Below are 21,439 nucleotides of genomic sequence, written 5' to 3'. Positions count from 1 at the left end.
TGGGATTGAGCCCCACATCGGGCTCCCTGCTCCATGGGAAGCCTGCTTCTCCTTCTCCCCTCCCCCTGCTTGTGTTCCCTCTCTCGCTGTGTCTCTCTCTGTCAAATAAATAAATAAAATCTTTAAAAAAACCAAAAAAACAAAAAGAGCTAAGATTGATAATTCCACTTTCAAAGGGATTTTAAAGTAGACTTATTTAATTGGGGCGCCTGGGTGGCTCAGTCAGTTAAGCAGCTGCCTTCAGCTGGGGTTGTGATCTCGGGGTCCTCCCTGCTCAGTGGGGAGCCTGCTTCTCCCTCTCCCGCTCCCCCTGCTTGTGCATGCTCTCTCTCTGTTAAATAAATAAATAAGTCTTTAAAAAAAAAATAAAGTAAAATAGATTCATTTAATTTTAGAGAAAATGTTTTTCTAAACTTACGGAAATGGCACATGAAACATGCAAGAGTAGAGGGCACCTGGGTGGCTCGGTTAAGTCTGTTAAGCCGCTGCCTTCAGCTCAGGTCATGATCCCAGAGTCCTGGGATCGAGCCCCACATAGGGTTCCTTGCTCAGCAGGGAGCTTGCTTCTCCCTCTGCCGCTCCCCCTGCTTGTGCCCTCTCTCTCCCTCTCTCTCTCTGACAAATAAATAAAATCCTAAAGAAAAGAAGAAACATGCAAGAGTAATGTTCCAATAAATATGTGAAGTTGAAACAATGAGAAACAAAAATGTTTGTTTGACCATGGAGAAAATTCTCACAAAAATAAGCCCAAATGTACACCTGCAACCCAATTCTTATAGCAGCAATGTCCACAATAGCCAAACTATGGAAAGAGTCCAGATGTCCATTGACAGATGAATGGATAAAGAAGAGGTGGTATATACATACAATGGATTATTATCAGTCATCAAAAAGAATGAAATCTTGCCATTTGCAATGACTTGGATGGAACTAGAGGGTATTATGCTTAGCGAAATAAGTCAATCAGAGAAAGACAATTATCACATGATTTCACTCATATGTGGTAATTAAGAAACAAATCAGAGACTTATAGGGGAAGGGAGGGAAAAATAAAATAAGATGAAATCAGAGGGGGAGACAAACCATAAGAGACTCTTGACTATAGGAAACAAACTGAGGGTTATTAGAGTGGAGGGGGATGGGGGGAATGGGGTAACTGGGTGATGGGCATGAAAGAGGGCACGTGATATGATGAGTACTGGGTGTTATATGCAACTGATGAATCACTGACCTCTACCTCTGAAATGAATAATACACTATATGTTAATTAACTGAAGTTAAATTAAAAAATAAAAAAATTTAAAAAGCCCAAATGTAATTTTAACAAAAATGACTTTCTGTTACAGATGAAAGCATAATGCCAATTAAAAAAAGTTGTAAATAAATTGATTTTTTTATAATATTCCAGCATTCTAAAATGTGAAAGAACTTATGAAATATTGTATGTTGCTGCTGTAAGAGATGGTAAATGACACTCCATGGGGTTGAGGATTTTAAATTTGAATTAAAATATTTGCTAACATTTTCTGCAATGCCGGTTAATCATCATATGCAGCCCTCTCACAATGTGGGAATGTGATGTATAAAATCCATGGTTCACTTCTGGATCTAAGTACTGCTTTTGGGATTTTATTGACAATTCCAGTTGCTACTGCCTCAGCAAAGCAGTTTCTCCAAATTGAAGCAAAGTAAAAAACAAAAAAGCAAAATCAAAAAACTATAATGACTTAGGAAAGACTGTCTAATCTGGTGTTATGGTCAATAGAATACAAATTACGTGACAGATTTTGACTATAACAACACAATTAGTAACTGGTGAAACGAACGCAGGGAAAGGAAGTCGTGTGGGATGAACACAGCAGTTTGGGAAAGAGGGTCTTCGGTGTCTCGGCCACCCCGCCTCCCATCACCAGAGCGCCCAGACACGGGGTACCGCGCTGACTTCCAGTCACAGCAAAACCCTAACTTCATGGAGAGTTTAAATGGTGTATATTTTCATCGTAAGTGGTGTCAAGATCGGAGGACTGCACACTTTCTATTTACCAGTGTGTGAACAGGGTCGGCTGCGGGAACTACCCGCATTTAGAGGGAAGGCCCGCGGGTCCAGGGCAGACCACTCACCGGAGGGACCTAAGGACCGGGCAGACTAGTCACGCTGGGGGGGGCGGGGGGGGCGAGCGACGGGGCGGGGCTGCCACCGGGGGGCCCGAGGGACCGGGCGGGGCTGCCATCGGGGGGGCCCGAGGGACCGGGCGGGGCTGCCACCCGGGGGCCCGAAGGACCCGTCCCGGACAGCGCGCCGGCCGCCGTCATCCCTTCAGACCCAGCAGAGGGCGCCTCAGCCCCCGAGGCCGGCCCGCCGACGGTCGCCATCCCGGGAGCCGTGGACCAGCGCCTGCTGCTCCCCATTCCTGAGGTTGGGGAGTCCCAGCGCCTCGGAGCCTCCCCTGCTCTCCCACCGCCCACCCTCCCCCGCGGGGCGAATGGGGTCTCCGCCCGGCTCCCGGAGGCAGCCGCGGCGGGACCCGCCCGGCCGACGCAGAGCCGCGAGAACTACATTTCCCAGACTGCTGCGCGTTCCCGGACTCCACTTCCCAGCAGCGCCCGGGGCGTCCCCGAGGACTACATTTCCCAGAGTGCGGAGGGCAGGCCCACCGGTGCCCTCCCGGTCCCGCCCCCTCCACCTAGCCACCGCACGCGGCTGGAGACTCTAGCCCTGCCGGAAGCCGCTCTCGGGGCGACGGGCAGGTGGGGCAGGGCGCAGGTGAGACGGCGCCAGGCGCCGAGGGTCTCCGCGGGAAACCCGGCGTGGCGAGCCGGGGCCCAGACCCTGGCTGTTCCCTGACAGCCGGAGAGTCCTGAGGGGTGCCGGGACTCCGAGGGCGTGGAAGGGGAGCCGTGGGCATGGAAGTGGCGTGGGACGAGTCCGAGCAGCGGTGGTGTTTCCTCACCGGCCTGCTGCTGCACTGCCCGCGGGGTCGGAAGCAGCCCATGTCGGGGCAGTATCCCCTCCCGGCGATGCTGGCCCTGGGGCCCTGCAGCCGGGTCAGGGTCATGCTGCAGGGGCCCAGGCAGATTTTCAGCCCCAGGGATAGACGCCTTAAGGGTGGTGGCGCCCTGAGGCCTGTCCAGTTCTGAGCCGGAAGCGCCACCTGCCCAGGAGGAACTAGGCTGGCGAAGGCTCTCCTGGACCAGCTGGCCGCGGGTGGGCACCCAACTGCAAACACAGCGCGCTGCCCCTTCCTTGCCTGTGGCATGTGAGCTTTGGCTAGGAGTAACCTTCATGATATGGGCCAGGAGCCCCCAGCCCCAAGATTGTCTGCCTCCCCACTTGTCAGCTCAAGATGTGCCATCTGTCCCCTTTCTTGGCCCAGTGTGGGTCTTGGGTTGGGCCTGCAGGGCAGAGACTGGAACCAGGCTCTCTTGGGTGGGTGGGAGCCCCAAGGCCCCTGTGCAGATCTAGGCAGAGGGCTCCCTAGGGAATGGGGTGGGAGGGGAAGACTCAGGCCAGCCGGGTCTCTGTGGTGCCCAGCAGGCTCTCTGTCATCCCTGGGCCGGGGGGGAGGGGGGTCGGTCTCATCCTGTTCTGCTTGCCACAGGAAGCCCTGGGCTAGCCCGTGGATGGTTGCTGTGGGGTCCACTGCTAAGGGTAGTGACCCCAAACAGGGGCATCTCCAGGGAGTGGGGTTCCATCTGCCTCCCACTATTTGCCCCCACAGGTGCAACCAACATGAGTGAGCCTGGGGGATCAGTACGAATCCTAGTGACAGGTGGATCTGGGCTGGTGGGCAGAGCCATCCAAGAGGTGGTAGCAGATGGAGCTGGGCTGCCTGGAGAGGACTGGGTGTTCGTCTCCTCCAAGGACGCTGATCTCACGTGAGTGGACCCATCCCTGGAGCAAACCCTCCAGACTCAGAGCTCCAGGCCAGCCCTGTCCCTGAGCCTGGTAGCCTCATGTTTGGGTTTTTCCCTCCAGGTGGCTGGCCTGGCTTGGGTGTGTGCAGCTCTGCTTCTAGGCAAACATCCTCGCATCTATTCCTGGAAGCCCACACCTTCATAACAGCCAGTGCCTGAACTGGCCACTTTCCTTTTTGGCAGCCCCTCCTGCCATCAGCCCTGCCCCCTGCCACCAGCACCCCAACCCCAGGGTGCTAGTTCCTTCCCTCAGGCCTCCAGGGGGCCTCTGATGGCCTGGCTCCTCCCAGGGACGCTGCACAGACCCGAGCCCTGTTTGAAAAGGTCCAGCCCACCCATGTCATCCACCTTGCTGCAATGGTGGGGGGCCTGTTCCGGAATATCAAATACAACCTGGACTTCTGGGTAAGTGAGAGGGCCCCATGGAGCACTAGGAACTTCTTGGTAGGCTCCCCATGCTTATGTTTTGGCCCCAGGAAGTCCCTGAGGGTCAGACTTGGCACAACCTGGTGGGGGCAGTCCCTGTGGAGTCCCCAATGATCCACACTTGCTTGGTAGGTCGATGGGCATGCAGGTGAGCCTGGGGGCATTTGGCCCAATGGGAAAAGCCATGGAGCTGACCAGGGGTTGGGGGAACTGAGAGAAACCAGTATTTTCTGTTTGACCTAGGTAGGGTTAATTCCTACTCCCTTAGCCCTCTGGGCCTCTAGACCCTCCTGCTCCCGGACCTCTCTGGTCCAGCTGCACTGAACCAGGCCCACCACGCATTCTGGGGTGCAGAGATGTGAGCTGGGCTCTGGGTCTGAGGCATCTAGCCTGGGGGCGTGAGGTATGGCGGAAGGGGCAGGAAGAGAGCAGGGCTCTGCCTATAGCCTGGCTCCTGCCAGGCTGTGCCCCTGAGGGTTGGCCCCACCATCTCTGGGCATCTGGTCTTGGTATGATTCAGCCCTGCATCGGGCACAGGGATGGCAGAGGCTCAGATTAGATTCTGCCCAAGGCCCCTGTCACCCCAGGGCTCTCCTTGTCTCAGTAGCAGTCTTCCCAGAAGGCTGCCTAGTGGCCATCTCTCCCACTCCTAAGAGCGGTGCAAATGCCCAATTTCCTCCCAAGATCCAGAGAAAGTAGGGTCTGGGGAGGAGTAGGGCTGGTGGCTTCCCTGCTACTGGGTGGTACAGTTGGGTAGGCTCCTCTGGGGTAGGGGAATGGAGGGGCCCCTTCTCCCCATCCCTGCCCAGGGCTAGATGGTGCCTGCCCTCAGCAGCCTGTGTGGGTGAGGTCCAGCCCTGAGCTAGGGGGTGTGGTCCTGTCCTCCAGCCCCCCTCCCAGAGCCCAGGGGTGGGGTAAGGGTAGAAGGACTGCCTGCTAAGGAGGTAACAGACTTCCATGGTTTCTGGAAGGTCTATGCTGGGAGGTTTTGCCTTGTCCCAGGAAGCAGTTAGGGTAAACTGGTTCAGGTGCTGCCCTCGTGGGAGGGGTCGGAGTATGTCCTCCTTCTGTCCCTGGAGGGGCAGGTAAGGACTGAAGTCCTGCCTGGAGGGGCTTGCATCTGCCCTCCCACCCTTCCCCCTCCCCCCCCTGCCCACGTCAGAGGAAAAACGTGCACATCAACGACAACGTCCTGCACTCGGCCTTCGAGGTGGGCGTGCGTAAGGTGGTTTCCTGCCTTTCTACCTGTATCTTCCCGGACAAGACCACCTATCCTATCGATGAGACTATGGTGAGGGGCGGGGCCCGACGGGGACGGGGCCCGACGGGGGCGGGGCCAGGAAAGCAAAGGCCTCCCCTGCTCTCCTAGATCCACGACGGGCCACCGCACAGCAGCAATTTTGGCTACTCCTACGCCAAGAGGATGATCGACGTGCAGAACAGGTCCTCCGCCCGGGTGCCCAGCCGAGACCCGACAGGAAAAGGGAGGAGGGCCCAGAGGGTTCCCCCGCAGGGCTCCCACACTTCATGGCCCCTCTTTGCAGGGCTCCGGTTTTTCCATCCACGAGGCCAGGGCGGGTGCGGTGGGTCAGTGGTCCCAGGGCAAGGGCCGGAAGAGACGCTGGGACTTTGCAGGGCCTACTTCCAGCAGCATGGCTGTACTTTCACCGCTGTCATCCCCACTAACGTCTTCGGGCCCCACGACAACTTCAACATTGAGGATGGCCACGTGCTGCCTGGCCTCATCCACAAGGTGCACCTGGCCAAGAGTGAGTGCCTGCTTGTGGGGCCCCAGGACCTCAGCTGGGAGGAGGGGTGGTGGTGGGCACAGCCCCCCCCCACAGCTGCCCTCTCCCTAAATCTGCAGGCAGCGGCTCCGCCCTGACGGTGTGGGGCACTGGAAAGCCACGGAGGCAGTTCATCTACTCACTGGTTGGTGCCTAGCTCTCCACCCAAACGTTTCCTGGCCTGCCATGCTGCTTGTGGGAAGGCCGTAGCCTGAGGGAGCCTGGTAAAAGAGCGGGGTCCAGGCTGAGCCTCCGGAGGAGCAGTCACTGGTCCCCCCCTGGGTCGCTGTAGGCACCTGGCCTCATGGGAGTCGCCAGGTGCAGCACTGAGCTCAGTGAGAGACACAACTCTCTGTTGGTGAGCTGGCTAAGAGCTGCCCAAAGGGAGAGACTTCTGGCCCCAGTGGAGCCTGGGCTGTGTCCTCACTGAGCAGGGGCACTTAGGAGGGGTGGCCTATGGCCCCATGTGGCCGTAACTTGTGGCCTCTGACCCTTTTTGACTTCTAGGACCTGGCCCGGCTCTTTATCTGGGTCCTGCGGGAGTACAATGAGGTGGAGCCCATCATCCTATCAGGTGGGCACCCTTTGGCCTCTGCCACTAAAGCAGGACCAAACCCACGTCTGTCCTGAGAGCAGCTAGGTGGGGAATGACAGTATTGTGGGGGGCTGGGTGACAGCAAGGCCGGGCAGAGGAGGCCTGACCTGGCTGTTGGCACCCCGCTCCCCACAGTGGGCGAGGAGGATGAGGTCTCTATCCAGGAGGCAGCTGAAGCCGTGGTGGAGGCCATGGACTTCCATGGGGAGGTCACCGTATCCTTTGGCTCTGACGCACCCAAGATGGCTCTCCCCCTGGCCACTGGAGAGAGGAGGGGTGGTGTTCCCCCTGGGAAAGGCAGAAGAGGTTCAAGGGCAGGCAGGGACGGGGGGGTGCCCCTTCTGCTGTGGCCTTGACCAGGCACCTAGTTTGATACAACCAAGTCAGATGGGCAGTTTAAGAAGACGGCCAGTAACGGCAAGCTTCGGACCTACCTGCCCGACTTCCGGTTTACACCCTTCAAGCAGGGTGAGCCCCCTGGTCCTCCCCTGGCTCTCCCACCCCATCCCGCGAGACCTCCTATCCCCTCCTTCCTGGCTTTGGCTTCTCTACTTCAAGCTGCAGACACCCTCAGGGTTTGGAGTCCAAACCTTTATCGGGGAGGAAGGACACAGAAGGGGTGACTGCAGGTGTCACTGGGGCCTCTGCCCTCCCCATCTCCTCCAGTGGAGATCAGTGCAGCCCCAGCCCTCACCTGCCACCACCTGTTACCTGCCCACCTCTGCAGCTGTGAAGGAGACCTGTGCCTGGTTCACCCACAACTACGAACAGGCCCGGAAGTGAAGCACAGTGTGGGAGCAGGCGCGGGCTGCCCCCAAGGCCCCGGAGGCAGCACCCTCAGACCCTGCAGGAGTGGAGGGCACTGCCCAGCAATCTGGGCCCACGTTCTCCCCTCCACCAGGGCGGCTCTGGGCAGCTGTGCAGTGGGGCCACCATTCATGTCTGTCCTCAGGGAAACCAAGGCCTGGCCAGGTTCTCCCAGCACCTTGCTCCCCAACACCAGTCCCAGGGTCCTGAGTGTGTCCCCTTCTGATCCTGCTCTCCCACTCCCTGGGAGCTAATAAAGTCCATTTTCCCAGGCCTGGCCCCAAAAGCTCTGTGCCAGCCATTCCTCCCCTCCCCCCCCCCCAACACACACACACACACACACACACAGGCACTGTCTCCCTGAGCCTGGCTAACCCCAGGACCTACCGTTCACCTGCTGACTGCTCAGCTCTGGAGAGACAACTGGGCCAGGGAGGCTCACTGTCCCTGGAGTGGAAGGGCAGCAGCGGCTGGCCAAGTGGGTGTGCAGATGAGAAGCAGGCAGGCTGCAGGGTAGAAGCAGTGGACAGTCAGTCGGTGGGGATACAGGGCAGGGTACCTGTAGCAGTCCCAGCGGGTGGTGTGGGCTCAGCTTAGCCTTTCCACATGAGGTCATATGCAGGCCTGGGTGACCTGAACTCCCTGGGCCTACCTGTCAGCACCTGGACTTTGCGGGACAAAGGTGGTCCTGGATTTGGACAGGCTGAGTAGGCATGTGGATGGATCCAAGCGGAGGGTGGTGAACAGACCCCAGGAGAGAGCTGTACCAGGCCTGGCCCCTCACCTCCCTGGCCCTCAGGTGGCAGCCTGTGATGGGGCCTGGCCTGCCCTTCTCCCCTGGACAGTAACAAGTGTCAGAAAGGAGGGCCTGCTGGGCCTGGTGGGTAGGGGTGAGCTGCACAGACCTCCCCATTCTCAGCAGGAATCCAGCCAAGTCCCCAGGGTGGCCAGGCACTGCTGGGGTGTGGACCCAGGAGTGCCCAACTCTAAAGCCCTGAGATACGTTCCCTGGCTCCAGGCCGGCCCTCCTCTCAGGTCCCCTCTCTTCTGGGTCACCCTTCATCATCCTCATGCTGGTGGCTCCCAGCTTTCTTCTGACCCCGGAAGTGCCTGGCGTCATGTTAATTCTTTCCTCTGTTCAGGCAGTATTGGCTGTCTTCCCTGTGCCAGGCATGGCTTCCCACCTCTGTCCCTGTGCCCATCTGCACCCACCCTCTTCCCCCAGCGAGCTGCAGTGTTTACGCCCCAGCGCTCTCCCCCAGCGAGCTGCACTGTTTACCCCCCAGGGCTCTCCCCCAGTGAGCTGCAGTGTTTACGCCCCAGGGCTCTCCCCCAGTGAGCTGCACTGTTTACCCCGCAGGGCTCTCCCCCAGCGAGCTGCAGTGTTTACCACCCCCCCGCCCCCCGCACTCTCCCGCAGCGAACTGCAGTGTTTGCCTGCCCCCCCCCCCCGGGGCTCTCCCCCAGCGAGCTGCAGTGTTTACCCCCCAGGGCTCCTATGGGGCTGGCCCAGGACCTTCCTGTCAGTGCCTCCCCCACCTTTTCGGCCTCAACTGATGTGTTGCTTTCTCTGAGTGCCCACTCTGCTGCGGGATTCCTGTGTGCTTCTCTGGGAATGCCTGGAGCCTCTCCCTCCCCCCAGGACTTGGAGCTCTAGGACCTGGGTCAGCCTTCACTGTGTGTTCGCTGGGCTCCAGCCCTCTGTGAATGAAGGCTCTGCTCATGTCAGGGTTCAGGGAGGGGGTGGTGCCAGAGTCAGCCATGTGAAAACATACAGAGGGAGGCCCAGCCTAGGAGAGAGGCCTGGACACACTTGGCGGGACATAGATCGTGGCTGTGTGTCTTGATGAACCACCCTCTACTGCTGTGAGTATGTGTGTGTGTTTACTGCAGAGGGGCCGTGCCCTCAGCCAGAATGCAGGTCCTCCAGGTGCAGGTCCCGCTGCCTATACTCTGCTGCTGTATGGCCTTCATCACCAGCCCAGAGCAGGGCCCACACACTGTGGGGGTAGTGTTGAATGAATGAGGGGATTTTATTGTTGAAGAGCTTAGACTGTGTCAAAGTAGAGTTTAGAATAACAAAACATTTTAAAAATGCAATCTTAAAAAAAAAAACTACAATCTTAGATCTTCAAGCCTTGTTTTTCCTGTGTCAATTACAAATTAAAGTACTCCCACCCCTCCCCTCCCCTCATTTCAAACATGGCCTCTTGCCAGGGCCAAGCACTCCATCCGCACCCCCCACGCCGCTGGGACCAACAAGACGGGCCAGGTCTCCGCTGGGGACCCAGGCCTCAGGAAGGCCTCTCCTGCCTTCTTGCAGCAGCCTGGGAGGCCCAGGAAAACCAGGATCCAGGCTGGCTGGAGGAGCTCCTCTAATCCGGTAAAGCGACAGGCCCCTGCTCACACATTTCACTGGCCGGGTGGAGAACCACTGGTTTATGCTGTCACCCGGACCCGCTGCAGCTTGGAGAGGGGCTGACAACAAGTCCCGACCAGGCAACCCTGCCCTCCGCACCCGAGTCCACTCCCAGGTTCCAGAGAACCAGGGCGCCCTGAGGACGCGTCTCCCACCCAGGGAAACCGGCCTAAGGCTGGCAGGGCTTCGCTCCCCAGCTCCTGACATGTCCTGACGGTGGGCCAGGGTCCGGACCTTGCCTGCCCCGGTCTTTCATCAGAATCAGGGCGGATGCTTCCTCCTGGAAGCTAAGCTGCCCAGCGGCCACCCGCCAGTGCTTTCCCAGACTCTGCTGCGTCCCCGCGAGGGACACCCACCAGGCACGCTCCAGGGCGCGGACCTCCGGGACAGAGTCAGAGGAACCCCACCCTTTCCGACCCTTCGCCTTTGAGTGGAGACTCTCAAGCTGCCCTCTCGCCTTCGGCACAGGTGCCACGTCCTCGGCCATTCGTGGGGCACCGCGAGGACTATAGGGTGCCCCGCCCCGCCCCACGCGGCGCCCCACAGCGCCTCGCTCTCTCGGGCCAATGAGCAGCGTGGGGAGGGACTCGCTACTGAGCGAACCTAGAGCTCGGAGCCCGGAAGGGGGTGGGCGGGGCGTGAGGTACCGGTAGCCAATCGACGATGACAGGGGCGGGGCGGCGTAGCCCATTGGCGGGGCCGAGGGCGTGGGGCGGGGCCAGGCCAGGCCAGGCCGTGGCGAGATGGCGGCGGCGGAGACGCAGGGGATGGACCCGCTTCGCGTGGGCTTCGTGGGCGCGGGACGTATGGCGGAGGCCATCGCGCAGGGCTTCATCCGAGCAGGTGGGGCGCCGCGGGAGTGCGGCGCGTGGGTCCCCGGGCCTGGGAGCCAGCGGGCGTCCGACGCGCGCCCGGTGTGCGAGGGAAGGGTTCACCTGTGCGCTGCTCACCTGCCTGGAGGGATGCATCCCGCCGAGCTCCTGGGCGAGGAGCGAGGGCCACAAGGGAGCCCTCCGCGCCGGGTCCTCAGGGTGCAGCGGGGCCGGCCGGGCGGGCGTGGGCCAGGGCGGATCGCGGACGCTGCCCCTGCGGACTCTGCTTCCTCAGCACAGCAGCGAGGGGTGTGCGTGGGTGGCGTAGAGCTGGTTGTCCCCGCAGGGGCCATGAGCCACGTGGGGCCACAGAGCACCTGAGATGTGCTGCGAGTTTGTAGAATAAAATCTGTCGGGTTTGGAAGATGTAGCACACACAAAAAACGAGAAAGTAACATATTTGAGTAATTTTTAGTGCTGACTAAAACCAATATTTGGAAGGGTAGTATTTTGTTTACACCGGGTTAAATAAAATGTATTAGAGTTAACTTTATCTTTCTCTTTTACTTGCTTAATGTGACTACTAGAAAATGTGAAGTTAGGTATTTGGCTCCGGTGATATTTCCCTCGGACAGCACTACCTTAGAGCCTGGAATCTCCCACTAACTTCTGGTCTGCTGCCTGGGTCGAGTGGGTTGACCTTTGAGACTTCGATTCTATTTTCTCCTCCTGTGCCAGCTCCACTGCGGTGGCAGGCTGCAGGTTTTCTCCACGTGGGCACTGTGGAGGTTTGGGTTGGGATAATTCTCCATCCGTCACATTGTAGGGTGTTTAGCCACTTTGCTGGTCTCTCCCCACTAGATGTTAGTAGCATCCCCCAATTATGACAGCCAAAGCTGTCTCCAGAGGTGGTTACCACATGTCCCCTGGGGTTGGAGGGCAAAAACTTCCCGGGTGGAGAACCACTGGTTTATTGCAAGGCAGGGCAGTGCTGTCCTGGTCTTACTCCACGGGTTTTAGAAACCTTGACGTGCAAGTTATGGGCTGGCTTTCTGTCTTCAGCCTCTGTCAAGGTTCAGAAGGGTCAAAATCATCAGAACGTAGTTGAGTGCACGTCTCAGGTGTTTTACCTGTAGAACCTGGCAGTACCGCCTTCCTCCCAGGGCTGTACAGGTTCAATATTGAACACAGTACCAGTATGTGTGGGCATGCGTGGTGGTGTCACTGTCCGGACCAACTGGCTCTGTGTTCAGGTTGTGAGGTGCGCTTCTGCCTTCCTGTTAGACCTTGCAGAAACTTAATCTCCCAGCCCTGTACGCCACAAATGCAGATGATTTCTACCCGATGGGCTCTGAGCCTCTGCTTGGACATCCCAGCACAGACGTACCCCCAACACCCAGGGAAGCTCAGCCCCTATTGGGCCCCCCTCCCCACCGTGCCCCCTCCTCCACCCTAGCCTTCCTGTCCCCTGCATCTAGCCCCCGTGGACTCAGCAGCAGCAGGCAGGTGGTGATGACTGACAAGCAGGATAGAATGGAGCTGAGCACCAGGGTGCACCAAACGCCCCTGCCAGGCCCTTGGGTTCTCACAGAGTGTCAGGCAAGCTAGGGGCCAGGATGGCTGAGCATGAGAGGCCCTTCAGGAAGGGGCAGGCCAGGCTGGTTCCTGCTCTTCCTTCCTTCCACTCCACCTCCTCACAAACCCTTCTGCTTTTGCTTTTCTCTCCAGGAAAACTAGAAGCTGAGCACATACTGGCCAGTGCACCAACTGACAGGAACCTCTGTCACTTCCAGGTGAGCTGGGCCCCAGCTCTTCTGAGTTGAGGCTTTTCTGGGGGGCTCATGGTGGCTCTTGGCCCCTGTCCCTCTGAGACAGTTCTTGGGACCAGGGAAGTGCTGCTCATTTAGCTAAACTTTTGAGACGGGCTGGGCTGGGCTGGGGAAGGGGAGGTCAAAGACCAGAAGGAAAGTCAAGGTTGGGGAAGGCTAAGGCAGAGTGAAGGGTGTGTGTGTGTGTGTGTGTGCGCGCGCACTCATGTAAATGCACGTGTGTACACGTGTGTTGGGGGGCAGAGATGGTTGTGGGCACTCACTGGGGTCAGAGGGCACAAGGAAGTGCTGACATCAGGGGTCCTGTGAGGTGCAGGGTTGGTCCTGAGCAAGAATGGATGGTCTGGGTGAGTCTCGGGCTTTGGAAGTGGGGGTGGTGCAGGCATTTGCAATGGGAGAGACCCATGGGGACCCCTGGGAATGCAGAGTGGCCTCCAGCAGGAAGGGCCATGGTCTGGGAGGCTGTCCCATTTACCCCAGCCCTGATCCCACTGTCCCCACTGCAGGCTCTGGGCTGCCGGACCACCCACTCCAACCAGGAGGTTCTGCAGAACTGCTTGCTGGTCTTCTTTGCTACCAAGCCTCATGTCCTGCCCACTGTCCTGGCCGAGGTGGCCCCTGTGGTAACCACTAAGCACATCTTGGTGTCTGTGGCTGCTGGGGTCTCTCTGAGCACCCTGGAAGAGGTGAGTTGCCTGTGGGGGTTATGTGGGAGCTGAGGCTCTGACCTCAGAGTCCATTCTGCTGGTCAGAACTTCCCACCCTTTGCCATCCCAGACTGGTGCCAGCCTGGGTTTAGCCCTTTAGGAAGGTGGGATGGGTGAAACCTGGGACAGACAGCCTCCCAGACCAACCCCAGCCCAAAGAGGGGGCCAGGTGACCCAGGGGGCTGGGGCTTAGGTTCCTGCTGGCACCCCAGCCAGGACGCAGGGGAGGGAGCCCACAGCTGGCTGAGGCCTGGGTCTGCCTGACGGGGCCAGTCCCACAGGATCCCTGACTCCAGCTTCTCTCTGACCAGCTGCTGCCCCCGAGCACACGGGTGCTGCGGGTCTCAGCCAACCTGCCCTGCGTGGTTCAGGAGGGGGCCATGGCGATGGCACGGGGCCGCCACGCCGGAAGCAGCGAGGCCAAGCTCCTGCAGACCCTGCTGGAGGCCTGCGGGCAGTGCGAGGAGGTACCTGAGGCCCACGTGGACATCCACACTGGCCTCAGTGGCAGCGGAGTGGCCTTCGTGAGTGTCATCTCATCCCCCACCCCCGGGTCAGCCCTTGGCAAAGCGGAGACTTCTCAAGTCCCTGCAGTGACCCCAGCCTTTGGGATTCGATGACTTGGTTCCCGGGCTGCCTGTGAGCTCTACTCTCTGCTACGTCGTTGCCTTCCTGGGCCTTTGTGCAGTCAGACCCCTGGGCTCAAGCCTCAGCCCTAGTTCCTGCACTGGTGGCCAGTGCTCTGGGCCATGTTCCTGAAGGTTCCGAGCTTTCTCCAGACCGGGTGCTACGTGCAGGAGAGTGTTGGCTTTGACAGTCTCCACCCTGCTCTGCTACAGGTGTGTGCCTTCTCCGAGGCCCTGGCCGAAGGTGCCATCAAGATGGGCATGCCGGGTGGCCTGGCCCACCGCATTGCCGCTCAGACCCTGCTGGTGAGTGAGGGCAGCCCCCGCGGGGTCGTGTGAAAAGGGATGGGCTGCTATGTCTCCCGGGAGCAGCGGGAAGGGGGACAGCAGGTCCAAGAAGCCCGGACGAAGATCTGGGATGGGGGTCGGGGGTGGACCCATGACGAAGCAGGCTACGTGGGGCTGAGCTGGAGAACGGGCTGCCCGCTTCCCTTGAGTCACCCCCAGGGCCCCTCTCCCCAGGGAACAGCTAAGATGTTACAGCAGAAGGGGCAGCACCCAGCTCAGCTGCGGACAGACGTGTGCACGCCGGGCGGCACCACCATCTACGGGCTGCACGCCCTGGAGCAGGGTGGGCTTCGGGCCGCCACCATGAGTGCCGTGGAGGCCGCCACCTCCCGGGCCAGGGAGCTCGGTGGGAAGTAGGGAACAGGCAGGGGCTGTGGGCTGCCCCCAGTCCCTCCTTCCTTGCCCCTTCCCCAGGACTGCAGCTCCCCCACCACGCAGGAGCCTCCTGGCTGCCCCCCGATCTCCACACGAGGAAATGAGAAGGGACAAGACAGGAAGGTTTCGCAGGCAGGGGAGCCCCTCACCATGGGAACCTCCCCACCCCCCCACCCCCCCCCCACCGCAGGGCAGAAGGCACCATGGCAGTGGCCCGCCGTCAGGTCTGGGGACGTGCTGGCCAGGTGCCCCGTGTGCTTAGCTGGTGGGTTGAGGGCAGGAGCAGGGCTGCTGCTGGAGCAGCTGGGTAGGCCCTTCCGACAGCTTTCTGACTGCAGCCAGCTTGGGGGCGGGGGCGGGGGGGCACCCAGACACTGCACAAGAGACCGGCTCCCCCTCAGTGAAGCCAGCACTGGTAGGCCCCCACATCGGTCTTGTCCTCGGGTTGACCTGCCACGGCGGTGGGCGTCACCCGCAGGGAGCTAGCCCCTGCGAAAACAACGGGGCTGGCTGCCCTTTGCTCTTTGCCTGGCTCAGGAGGAGCTGCACCGGGTCCTTCCCTTGGGGAGCCCCCACGAACAGAGCCCTGGGCGGATGGGCCGCAGTGCTGATCAGCAGCAGGCCAGTGCAGGGAGGCTGGGCCTAGCCGGCTGCAGAACAGGGACTTGGCTTCAGCTGGGTGTGGGCCCCCTCCCCCAGCTAAGCTCCTGGCAAGTGGCAGGTGGAACCGGCCCTGATGACCGTTCCCTGGGTTGTCCTGGAGGGTCTCCTGGCCTGGCCTCTGACTGCAGGACATGGCTCTTCGGCACATCCCTGGCCAGGAAAGCCAGGAACTTGGGTCCCACACCAAGGCCATGGGGCCTTTGGGTGGAGGATGGGCTGCCTGCCTCTTTCCCCGACGCTGCCCCTGAGACTCCTGGAGCCTCCCCACCCCACGAAGGCCCCGGAGTGCTGGAGCTCCCCTCACTTCCACCCGGTGGCCTACTGAGACTGGGCCAGCCACAAAGTGGAGCAAGCTGCCTCCAGTTTACCAGCTGAGACTTGAAGCAAATCAGCCCTATCTGTACGTGGCTGATAGCACCCCCACAGCAGTGCTCCCCCCGCTCACGCTCCCGTCCTCCATCCCCAGCCTTCGGCCTGTCCTCCCACACACATCCCCAGACCTGCTGCCCCCCTCCCCGCGTGGTCCTTCCTTGGCCAACTGGCCCTTCCACCGGTCAGAAAGGTCCGCCCGAGGCCATTTCCACACCTGACTGATCTGAGAGATGGGAATAAAGGCACCGTCTGCTAGCACCGAGTGACTGATATCTAGGCTGATAAAGCAGACTGCAAGGGCCTGGAAGTACATCTGAGCTGAGGCTTGAGACCTGGGAGCAGGTGGTGTGGGGGCAGAGGTCACCCACACCTTGGCTGTATAGCACCAGCATCTGAAAGCTCTGATGGGTACAGTCTTTGGCTTCCTCCCTAGCCCAACCGCATCCTCCAGTGTATGTTGGTGGGTTCAGCGATGCGTCTTCCCACCCAGTCTCCGAGAACCTGGGCGGGTTGGCTTGTGGGGCGGAAGACGCACCTCTGGCCAGCCCTGCCGTGAGCGGCCACTCGCGGAATGAGAGGCGCCTCAGTGAGCCCCCGGCCCAGCTGGAACGGCAGCCGTGCCCCAGGGAGTGGTGGGCCTGGACAGGACAGGAGTGGTGAGAGTGGCTTTGGGGGCCAGGGCTACAGCATGACCATCGGCCAGACACTCACCTTCTAGCCCAACACTCAGGTTACTTTGTCAAGAGACCGGGGGAGAGAATTTCCCTTTTCATCTGTGGTTTATATCTTCCTTACATTTTCAAATTATGAGGTGTTCTAGATCTAAGCATTGGGTCAAAAATTACAAAATTAAGACTTCAGAAGTACCTGGTTGGCTGAGGCACTAGAGCATGAAACTTGGTCCTCGGGGTCATGAGTTCAACCCCACGTTTGGTGTAGAGATTATTTAAATAAGAATATCTGCCAAAATTCAAAAAAATATATTAAAATAAGACTTTAGAACAGGGATGCATATGAAATTGACATGAACCTTTATTATAAAGCACGTTGGGCCTACCTGACTGGGTGAATTCCTCCCTCAAGGATGGGTGTGAAAAGGCCCCTCAACAGAGCATGCATCCCAAAAGCCCATGGTCCTCAAGGACACGCCCCTGGAGTCAAGGCTAGCCTGTGGGCACCCTTATCTGGGCACAAACAGCGCCCAGCCCCCCTCCCGGGCTCCCCGCGGCAATCCTGACTCGCTGGGCTGGGACCCGGGCTGGGGTCCCTGGAGGGCACACTCTTCCCTTCACCACATGCCGACATGGTGCCCTGCAGCCCCCCGGCTGTCTGGGGGTGGCTTCCCAGGCATGTAGCCCCCTTGGGCAAGGCTGTGCCTCTCAGACAGCTCCCTCTGAGGGTTGTAGCTTAGTCTCATCCCCACAGAACATGCAGGTCAAGGGCGGTTTTAGCAGAACCTGCACACCGGCTTGTCTTCATCCACGTGTCTCCCCTCCGCAGCCCACTGCCAAGCCCACTGGATGCCCTAACGATGATCCTGACCAAGAGCCACTTTTGGGAAGAGCAGCAAGCTTTGCTGCTGTGAGTGTTCAACCATTCTGCAGAGAGAGACTCTGGGGTCCCAAGTGCACCCTTGCCCAGTGCCCATGGGGGCCCTGAGGTCTGCCTCTCCAGACTCCCCCAGGGGCACGCCTGGCAGAGCAGAGGCCAGGGCCTCCCAGCCCTAGGTCCCTGAGTTGCCATCGGATGTTACAAAAGGGAAGACTTCCTGAAGCCCCATGCCAGCTGCTTGGGTTAGAGTCCCAGGGCCAGCCACAGACGGCAGCCACAGACGGCCAGAGGCGCCTGCAGGGGCACAGGCTGGAGACAGCTAGTGAGTGGACGGGCCAGAGGGGCCCCAGCTGGGGGCCCCTGCTCCCAAATTCTTCACACCTTCCCTCAGCTTTCAGATTTGAGATACATGGATGTGACACACACACACTCTGACCTGGGACAGTTCCACGGAACAACTTATGTTCTCAGACTTGTGGGGAAGCTGCTCTGGGGGCTCCCTCCAGCTGCCTCAGCAGTGCGTGGCCACCCCCTCCCATGGACACACCGTGTGCCTGCAGCCGCCTGGCTACTGCTGGAGGATGTGGGGCAGGTGGGGGTGAAGGGAGGACGGAGGCAGGCAGCACTCAGACCTGGCCCCCGCCTCTCACAAGCGCTCTGGGCAGCACCTCCCCCAAGGCCGTCCCTCGGAGGCCCGGGCACCGCCGGACTCTGAACCTAGAGCTGGCCAGTGACACATGAACCCTTTCCTCCTCCTCTCAAACGGAGCCACTCAGAAGCCCAGTCCCTGGGGCTACGGGAAGCAGCTTCCTAGCCATACCCTTGGCAGTGCCAGGAGTTCCAATGGAGGAGCACTAAGGCACTGTAGGATTGTCCCCGTATGGCTGTCAGTATCGCAGGCCCGCTCCGGGTAGATGGCGTGGCTCTGGGCCTGGTTGCTGGTCCAGGGAGCTTGCTCAGTCATTGGCCAAGTCACCAGGGGCCCAAGTCTAGAAGGCTGCTAACCCCATAGAATAAGAGAGCAGTTTGGGAATGGAATTTTCTTAAGGAAAACTAACAATCCCAGTAGAACAGAAATCTACACTTGCTGCTGCATCTGGAACCTCAGGATCCCCAATTGCCGGGCACCACCCTCCCTTCCCAGCCTCTATAGAGCCAACCTCCAAGAGCAGCCCCAGGCTGGGGAATGAGACACCACCCTGGGCCCCAGGCAGGGTATCTGTAAAAACGGACTCCGCATGGAGATCTCCGCATGGAGATCTCCGCATGGAGATCTCCGCATGGAGATCTCCGCATGGAGATCTCCGCATGGAGATCTCCGCATGGAGATCTCCGCATGGAGATCTCCGCATGGAGATCTCCGCATGGAGACTGCATGGCTGTGGCATGGGAACCATGAAGCACCAGAGCTCCAGACTTACAGGAGTGCTGGCCCCTTGTCCAGTGCATGTGATGGGCCACCCCGGAGGAGGGCAGGAGGTACGGACAGGCATGGAGCCCAGTAAGGGCCAGGGCCAGAAAACCGAGAGCTGCTCTGATTAGCGCGCTATGTTGTTCGTGGCAGGTGTGTGTGGCAAGGGACCCTGGCAAAAACCACAGACACCACGAATGTGCTTGCGCAGGGAGGAGGTGTATGAGCCCAGGGCCCCTCTTCTAGCTCCCCTCAGGAGAATGGGGGACCAGTGGAGCAGGGTGATCCTCCACAACAGAGCCCCTCCAAGTCAGCCTGGGGGCCAGGATCCCTGGAGCCCCCTGAGCCATGGGGTGGGCCATCCCAGGGGAGGGAGGGAGGGGAAATGGAAGACTGTGCATGTCTCCTCCCTCCAAGTGCAGCAGGAGAACAGCCGCCGGGGGGCCACTCAGGCTGGCCTGGTCACACCCCATCCTCGGGGACTGCACGAGAGGGACCAATGCCCCCCAGCCTCCGGGCCATGCTGATCAATGAGCGCAGCTGCACCAGCTTTGGTGGCCCCACCTCCCGGGGGTCCTGATTCTCCAGCCACCGGAGAGCTGTCTCCAGACCCCGGACAGCCTCCCCAGCAGTGGGCACGGCAGCCTCCTCCTCCTCCTCCCCACCTCCCACGACAGAGGGTAGGCTGGCTGGGGGTAGAGGGGCAGCAGGGGCCAGCACAGGGGGCCGGCCAGGGCCTGCCTCCTCCCTGCAGCTGTCGGGCAGCCCCCCATCATCGTCCAGATGCAGCCACGTGGCCACCTCCTCGGGCGCCAGGCGCTTGTAGGCCAGGGCTGCCAGGTGCGTGAGGTCGCTGAGCACCCGGCTGTGCTCTGCAGCGTCCTCGGCCTGGCCGGCCGGCTGCCCCACACACTCCTCAGTGGGCCGGGGCTCGAAGGCCGCCCGCAAGCCGAGCAGCCAGCACCGCTCAATGCTGCCTGCCTGCACCAGGTCCCAGGAGAGGCCGGCCAGGTAGAGCATGTCCTTGAGCATGAAGCTGCGCATGAAGTCCAACGGGGAGCCCCCCGCACAAGACACAGCTAGCCTCAACAGCTCCCGCTTGTATAGCTGCTTGAAGGCGGCCACCACCCCCTGCTCCAGTGGGGCAGGGATGTGCGCCCGGCCGCTGCCCTTGGACAGGAAGAGCACCCGCACAGCACCATCCGGGGTCTGCAGCTCTTCTGGGGGGCTGAGGGGCTCGGGCCGCCGCCGCCGCAGGGTCTCCTCGCTCTCCTCCAGCGCGGGCACCCTGGCAGCGGGGCTTGGGCAGGGCGGGTGGGCCACCAGCAGCACGGCCTTCTGCTGCAGGCAGCTGCGGCGCAGATAGCGCCTCACGCCGGGGACGAACTCCTCGAAGAACCAGCCCCGCAGCAGAGGGCGACTGAGCCAGGCGTCCGGGCTGTAGCGGTACGACGCGGGGAACTTGTCCTGGTTGTGGTGGCGCAGGCTCGGCGGGTCCGGCAGCTGCCCGATGACCAGCGGCTTCAGCTTGTGGCTACCGGTCAGGTTGGCGGCCAGCAGCACGGTCACCCGGTCACCCCGCCAGCGCCGGCCGCAGCCCCCCGCGCCGAGGTCTCCCGCGCCCAGGGGCGCGGCCTGCTCCGGAAGCAGCTTCCAGTAGAGGCCAGTGACGTTTGCGTTGTAGATCTGCTCGTCGCCGTAGCCGCCCTCGGCGGGGGGCGGCGGGGCCGGGGCCCGGTCGGGCAGGGGGCCGGAGCTGGAGCCGGGGGCTTGCGCGGGCTCCTGCTTGACGGGCTGGCCGGGCGCGGGGCCCGTGGCCAGAGGCTCGGCCTCGCCGTAGATACGCTGGCTGGAGATGCCGTGGCGCTTCTGCCAGCGCCAGAACCAGCCGTGGCTGGCCTTGAAGGTGCACTCGGGCCCATAGATCTGGCGCGCGAAGGCCTCGGCCTGCGCCTGGATGAGCGGCCCTGACAGCGGCACGCCGTGCTGGCGCAGCGCCAGGAACCACGAGTAGACGGCGCGGTCGATCTCCTCCTCGTTGGCCAGCCGCATCTTCTTGCGCTGCGTGCCCACCTCGCCGCCCAGCTGCTCCAGGAACCAGCGCAGCTTGGGCTCGTCCTTGAGCCAGCCGCGCAGCGTGCCGCCCGGCACACCGAAGTCGCGGCACACGCTGGCCTGCCGCTCGCCGCCCTTGACGCGCTCGATGGCCTGCAGCTTGTCCTTGATGGAGTAGGCCTTGCGGAAGGCCATCTTCACGGCCACGCGGGGCCGCGGCCCGGGCGCCGTGGGCGGCGGCCGCACGGCGGGGGCCGGGGTGGGCGCGGGGAGCCGCGGCGCCTGCGCGGGGCGCCCGGGCAGGGGGTGGCGGCCGCGGCGCGGAGCTGGGCCGCCCGGGGGGCCCGCGGGGTACATGGCTGCGGCGGTGGCGGCGGCGGTGACGGCGGCGGCGGAGGCGGGGGCGCGAGGGCCACACGCCGGCCCGGCCGGCCGCGCGGGGCGGGGCGCTGGGGGCGGGGCCGGCAGGGCCCTCCCCTTTGTCTCGCCAGCTTTGGGGGCGCAGGCGCACAGGCCCCGCCACTCGGCCCCGCCCCGCGCACCACCCGGCCCCGCCCCGCGCCGCGCGTCCTCCGGCGAGTGCGGGCTCTTCCGCCCCGCCCCAGCCCGACGAGTCCACTGCGCCGGCAGCGGAGGGGGGTGGGCGAGCTGCGGTCCTGTTCCCGGCTGCCCGTTTCGGCCCCGTGGGGACGCAGCGAGCCCCGTGGTGGTCTCCCACTGCCTTCCGTCTTTGCGGCCGCG

At 61.2% G+C, this 21,439-nt stretch overlaps 3 protein-coding genes across 8 annotated transcripts; 2 read left to right on the top strand and 1 right to left on the bottom strand.

Moving 5' to 3' along the window:
• The first annotated feature begins 2,613 nt into the window (after positions 1-2,613).
• GFUS (GDP-L-fucose synthase) lies at positions 2,614-10,386 on the top strand. Of its 6 annotated transcripts, none has more exons than XM_081816660.1 (11): positions 2,615-2,764; positions 3,720-3,876; positions 4,206-4,320; positions 5,504-5,632; positions 5,711-5,784; positions 5,977-6,110; positions 6,209-6,273; positions 6,636-6,702; positions 6,859-6,938; positions 7,092-7,191; positions 9,854-10,386. In XM_081816660.1, exons 2-11 carry the CDS (start codon positions 3,731-3,733, stop codon positions 9,907-9,909), a joined length of 966 nt encoding a protein of 321 aa, XP_081672786.1. In that variant the 5' UTR covers positions 2,615-2,764; positions 3,720-3,730; the 3' UTR covers positions 9,910-10,386. The 6 variants fall into 6 exon arrangements, with proteins under 6 accessions (XP_030875084.1, XP_081672788.1, XP_081672786.1 ...); XM_006748233.3 differs by lacking the exon at positions 9,854-10,386 and adding an exon at positions 7,451-7,803; XM_031019223.2 differs by lacking the exon at positions 9,854-10,386 and adding an exon at positions 7,451-7,803 and having other exon boundaries at positions 4,169-4,320.
• Positions 10,387-10,646: 260 nt separating this feature from the next.
• PYCR3 (pyrroline-5-carboxylate reductase 3) lies at positions 10,647-15,939 on the top strand. Its single transcript, XM_006748232.3, has 6 exons — positions 10,647-10,792; positions 12,490-12,554; positions 13,097-13,276; positions 13,609-13,821; positions 14,137-14,229; positions 14,446-15,939. The coding sequence occupies exons 1-6, from the start codon at positions 10,693-10,695 to the stop codon at positions 14,626-14,628; spliced, it is 834 nt and encodes a 277-aa protein (XP_006748295.1). The 5' UTR covers positions 10,647-10,692; the 3' UTR covers positions 14,629-15,939.
• Positions 15,940-16,695: 756 nt separating this feature from the next.
• TIGD5 (tigger transposable element derived 5) lies at positions 16,696-21,114 on the bottom strand. The gene is made up of 2 exons (XM_081816659.1): positions 18,605-21,114; positions 16,696-18,492 (listed from the first exon to the last, which is right to left on the bottom strand). The coding sequence occupies exon 1, from the start codon at positions 21,053-21,055 to the stop codon at positions 19,106-19,108; it is 1,950 nt and encodes a 649-aa protein (XP_081672785.1). The 5' UTR covers positions 21,056-21,114; the 3' UTR covers positions 16,696-18,492; positions 18,605-19,105.
• Between the last annotated feature and the right edge of the window lie 325 nt (positions 21,115-21,439).

The sequence above is a fragment of the Leptonychotes weddellii genome, chromosome 4 (assembly GCF_054177405.1).
Source record: "Leptonychotes weddellii isolate Sample4059 chromosome 4, ASM5417740v2, whole genome shotgun sequence".
NCBI lineage: Eukaryota > Metazoa > Chordata > Mammalia > Carnivora > Phocidae > Leptonychotes > Leptonychotes weddellii.
The sequence above is the reverse complement of the archived record's forward strand: the minus strand, read 5'-3'. Positions and strand labels throughout refer to the sequence as shown.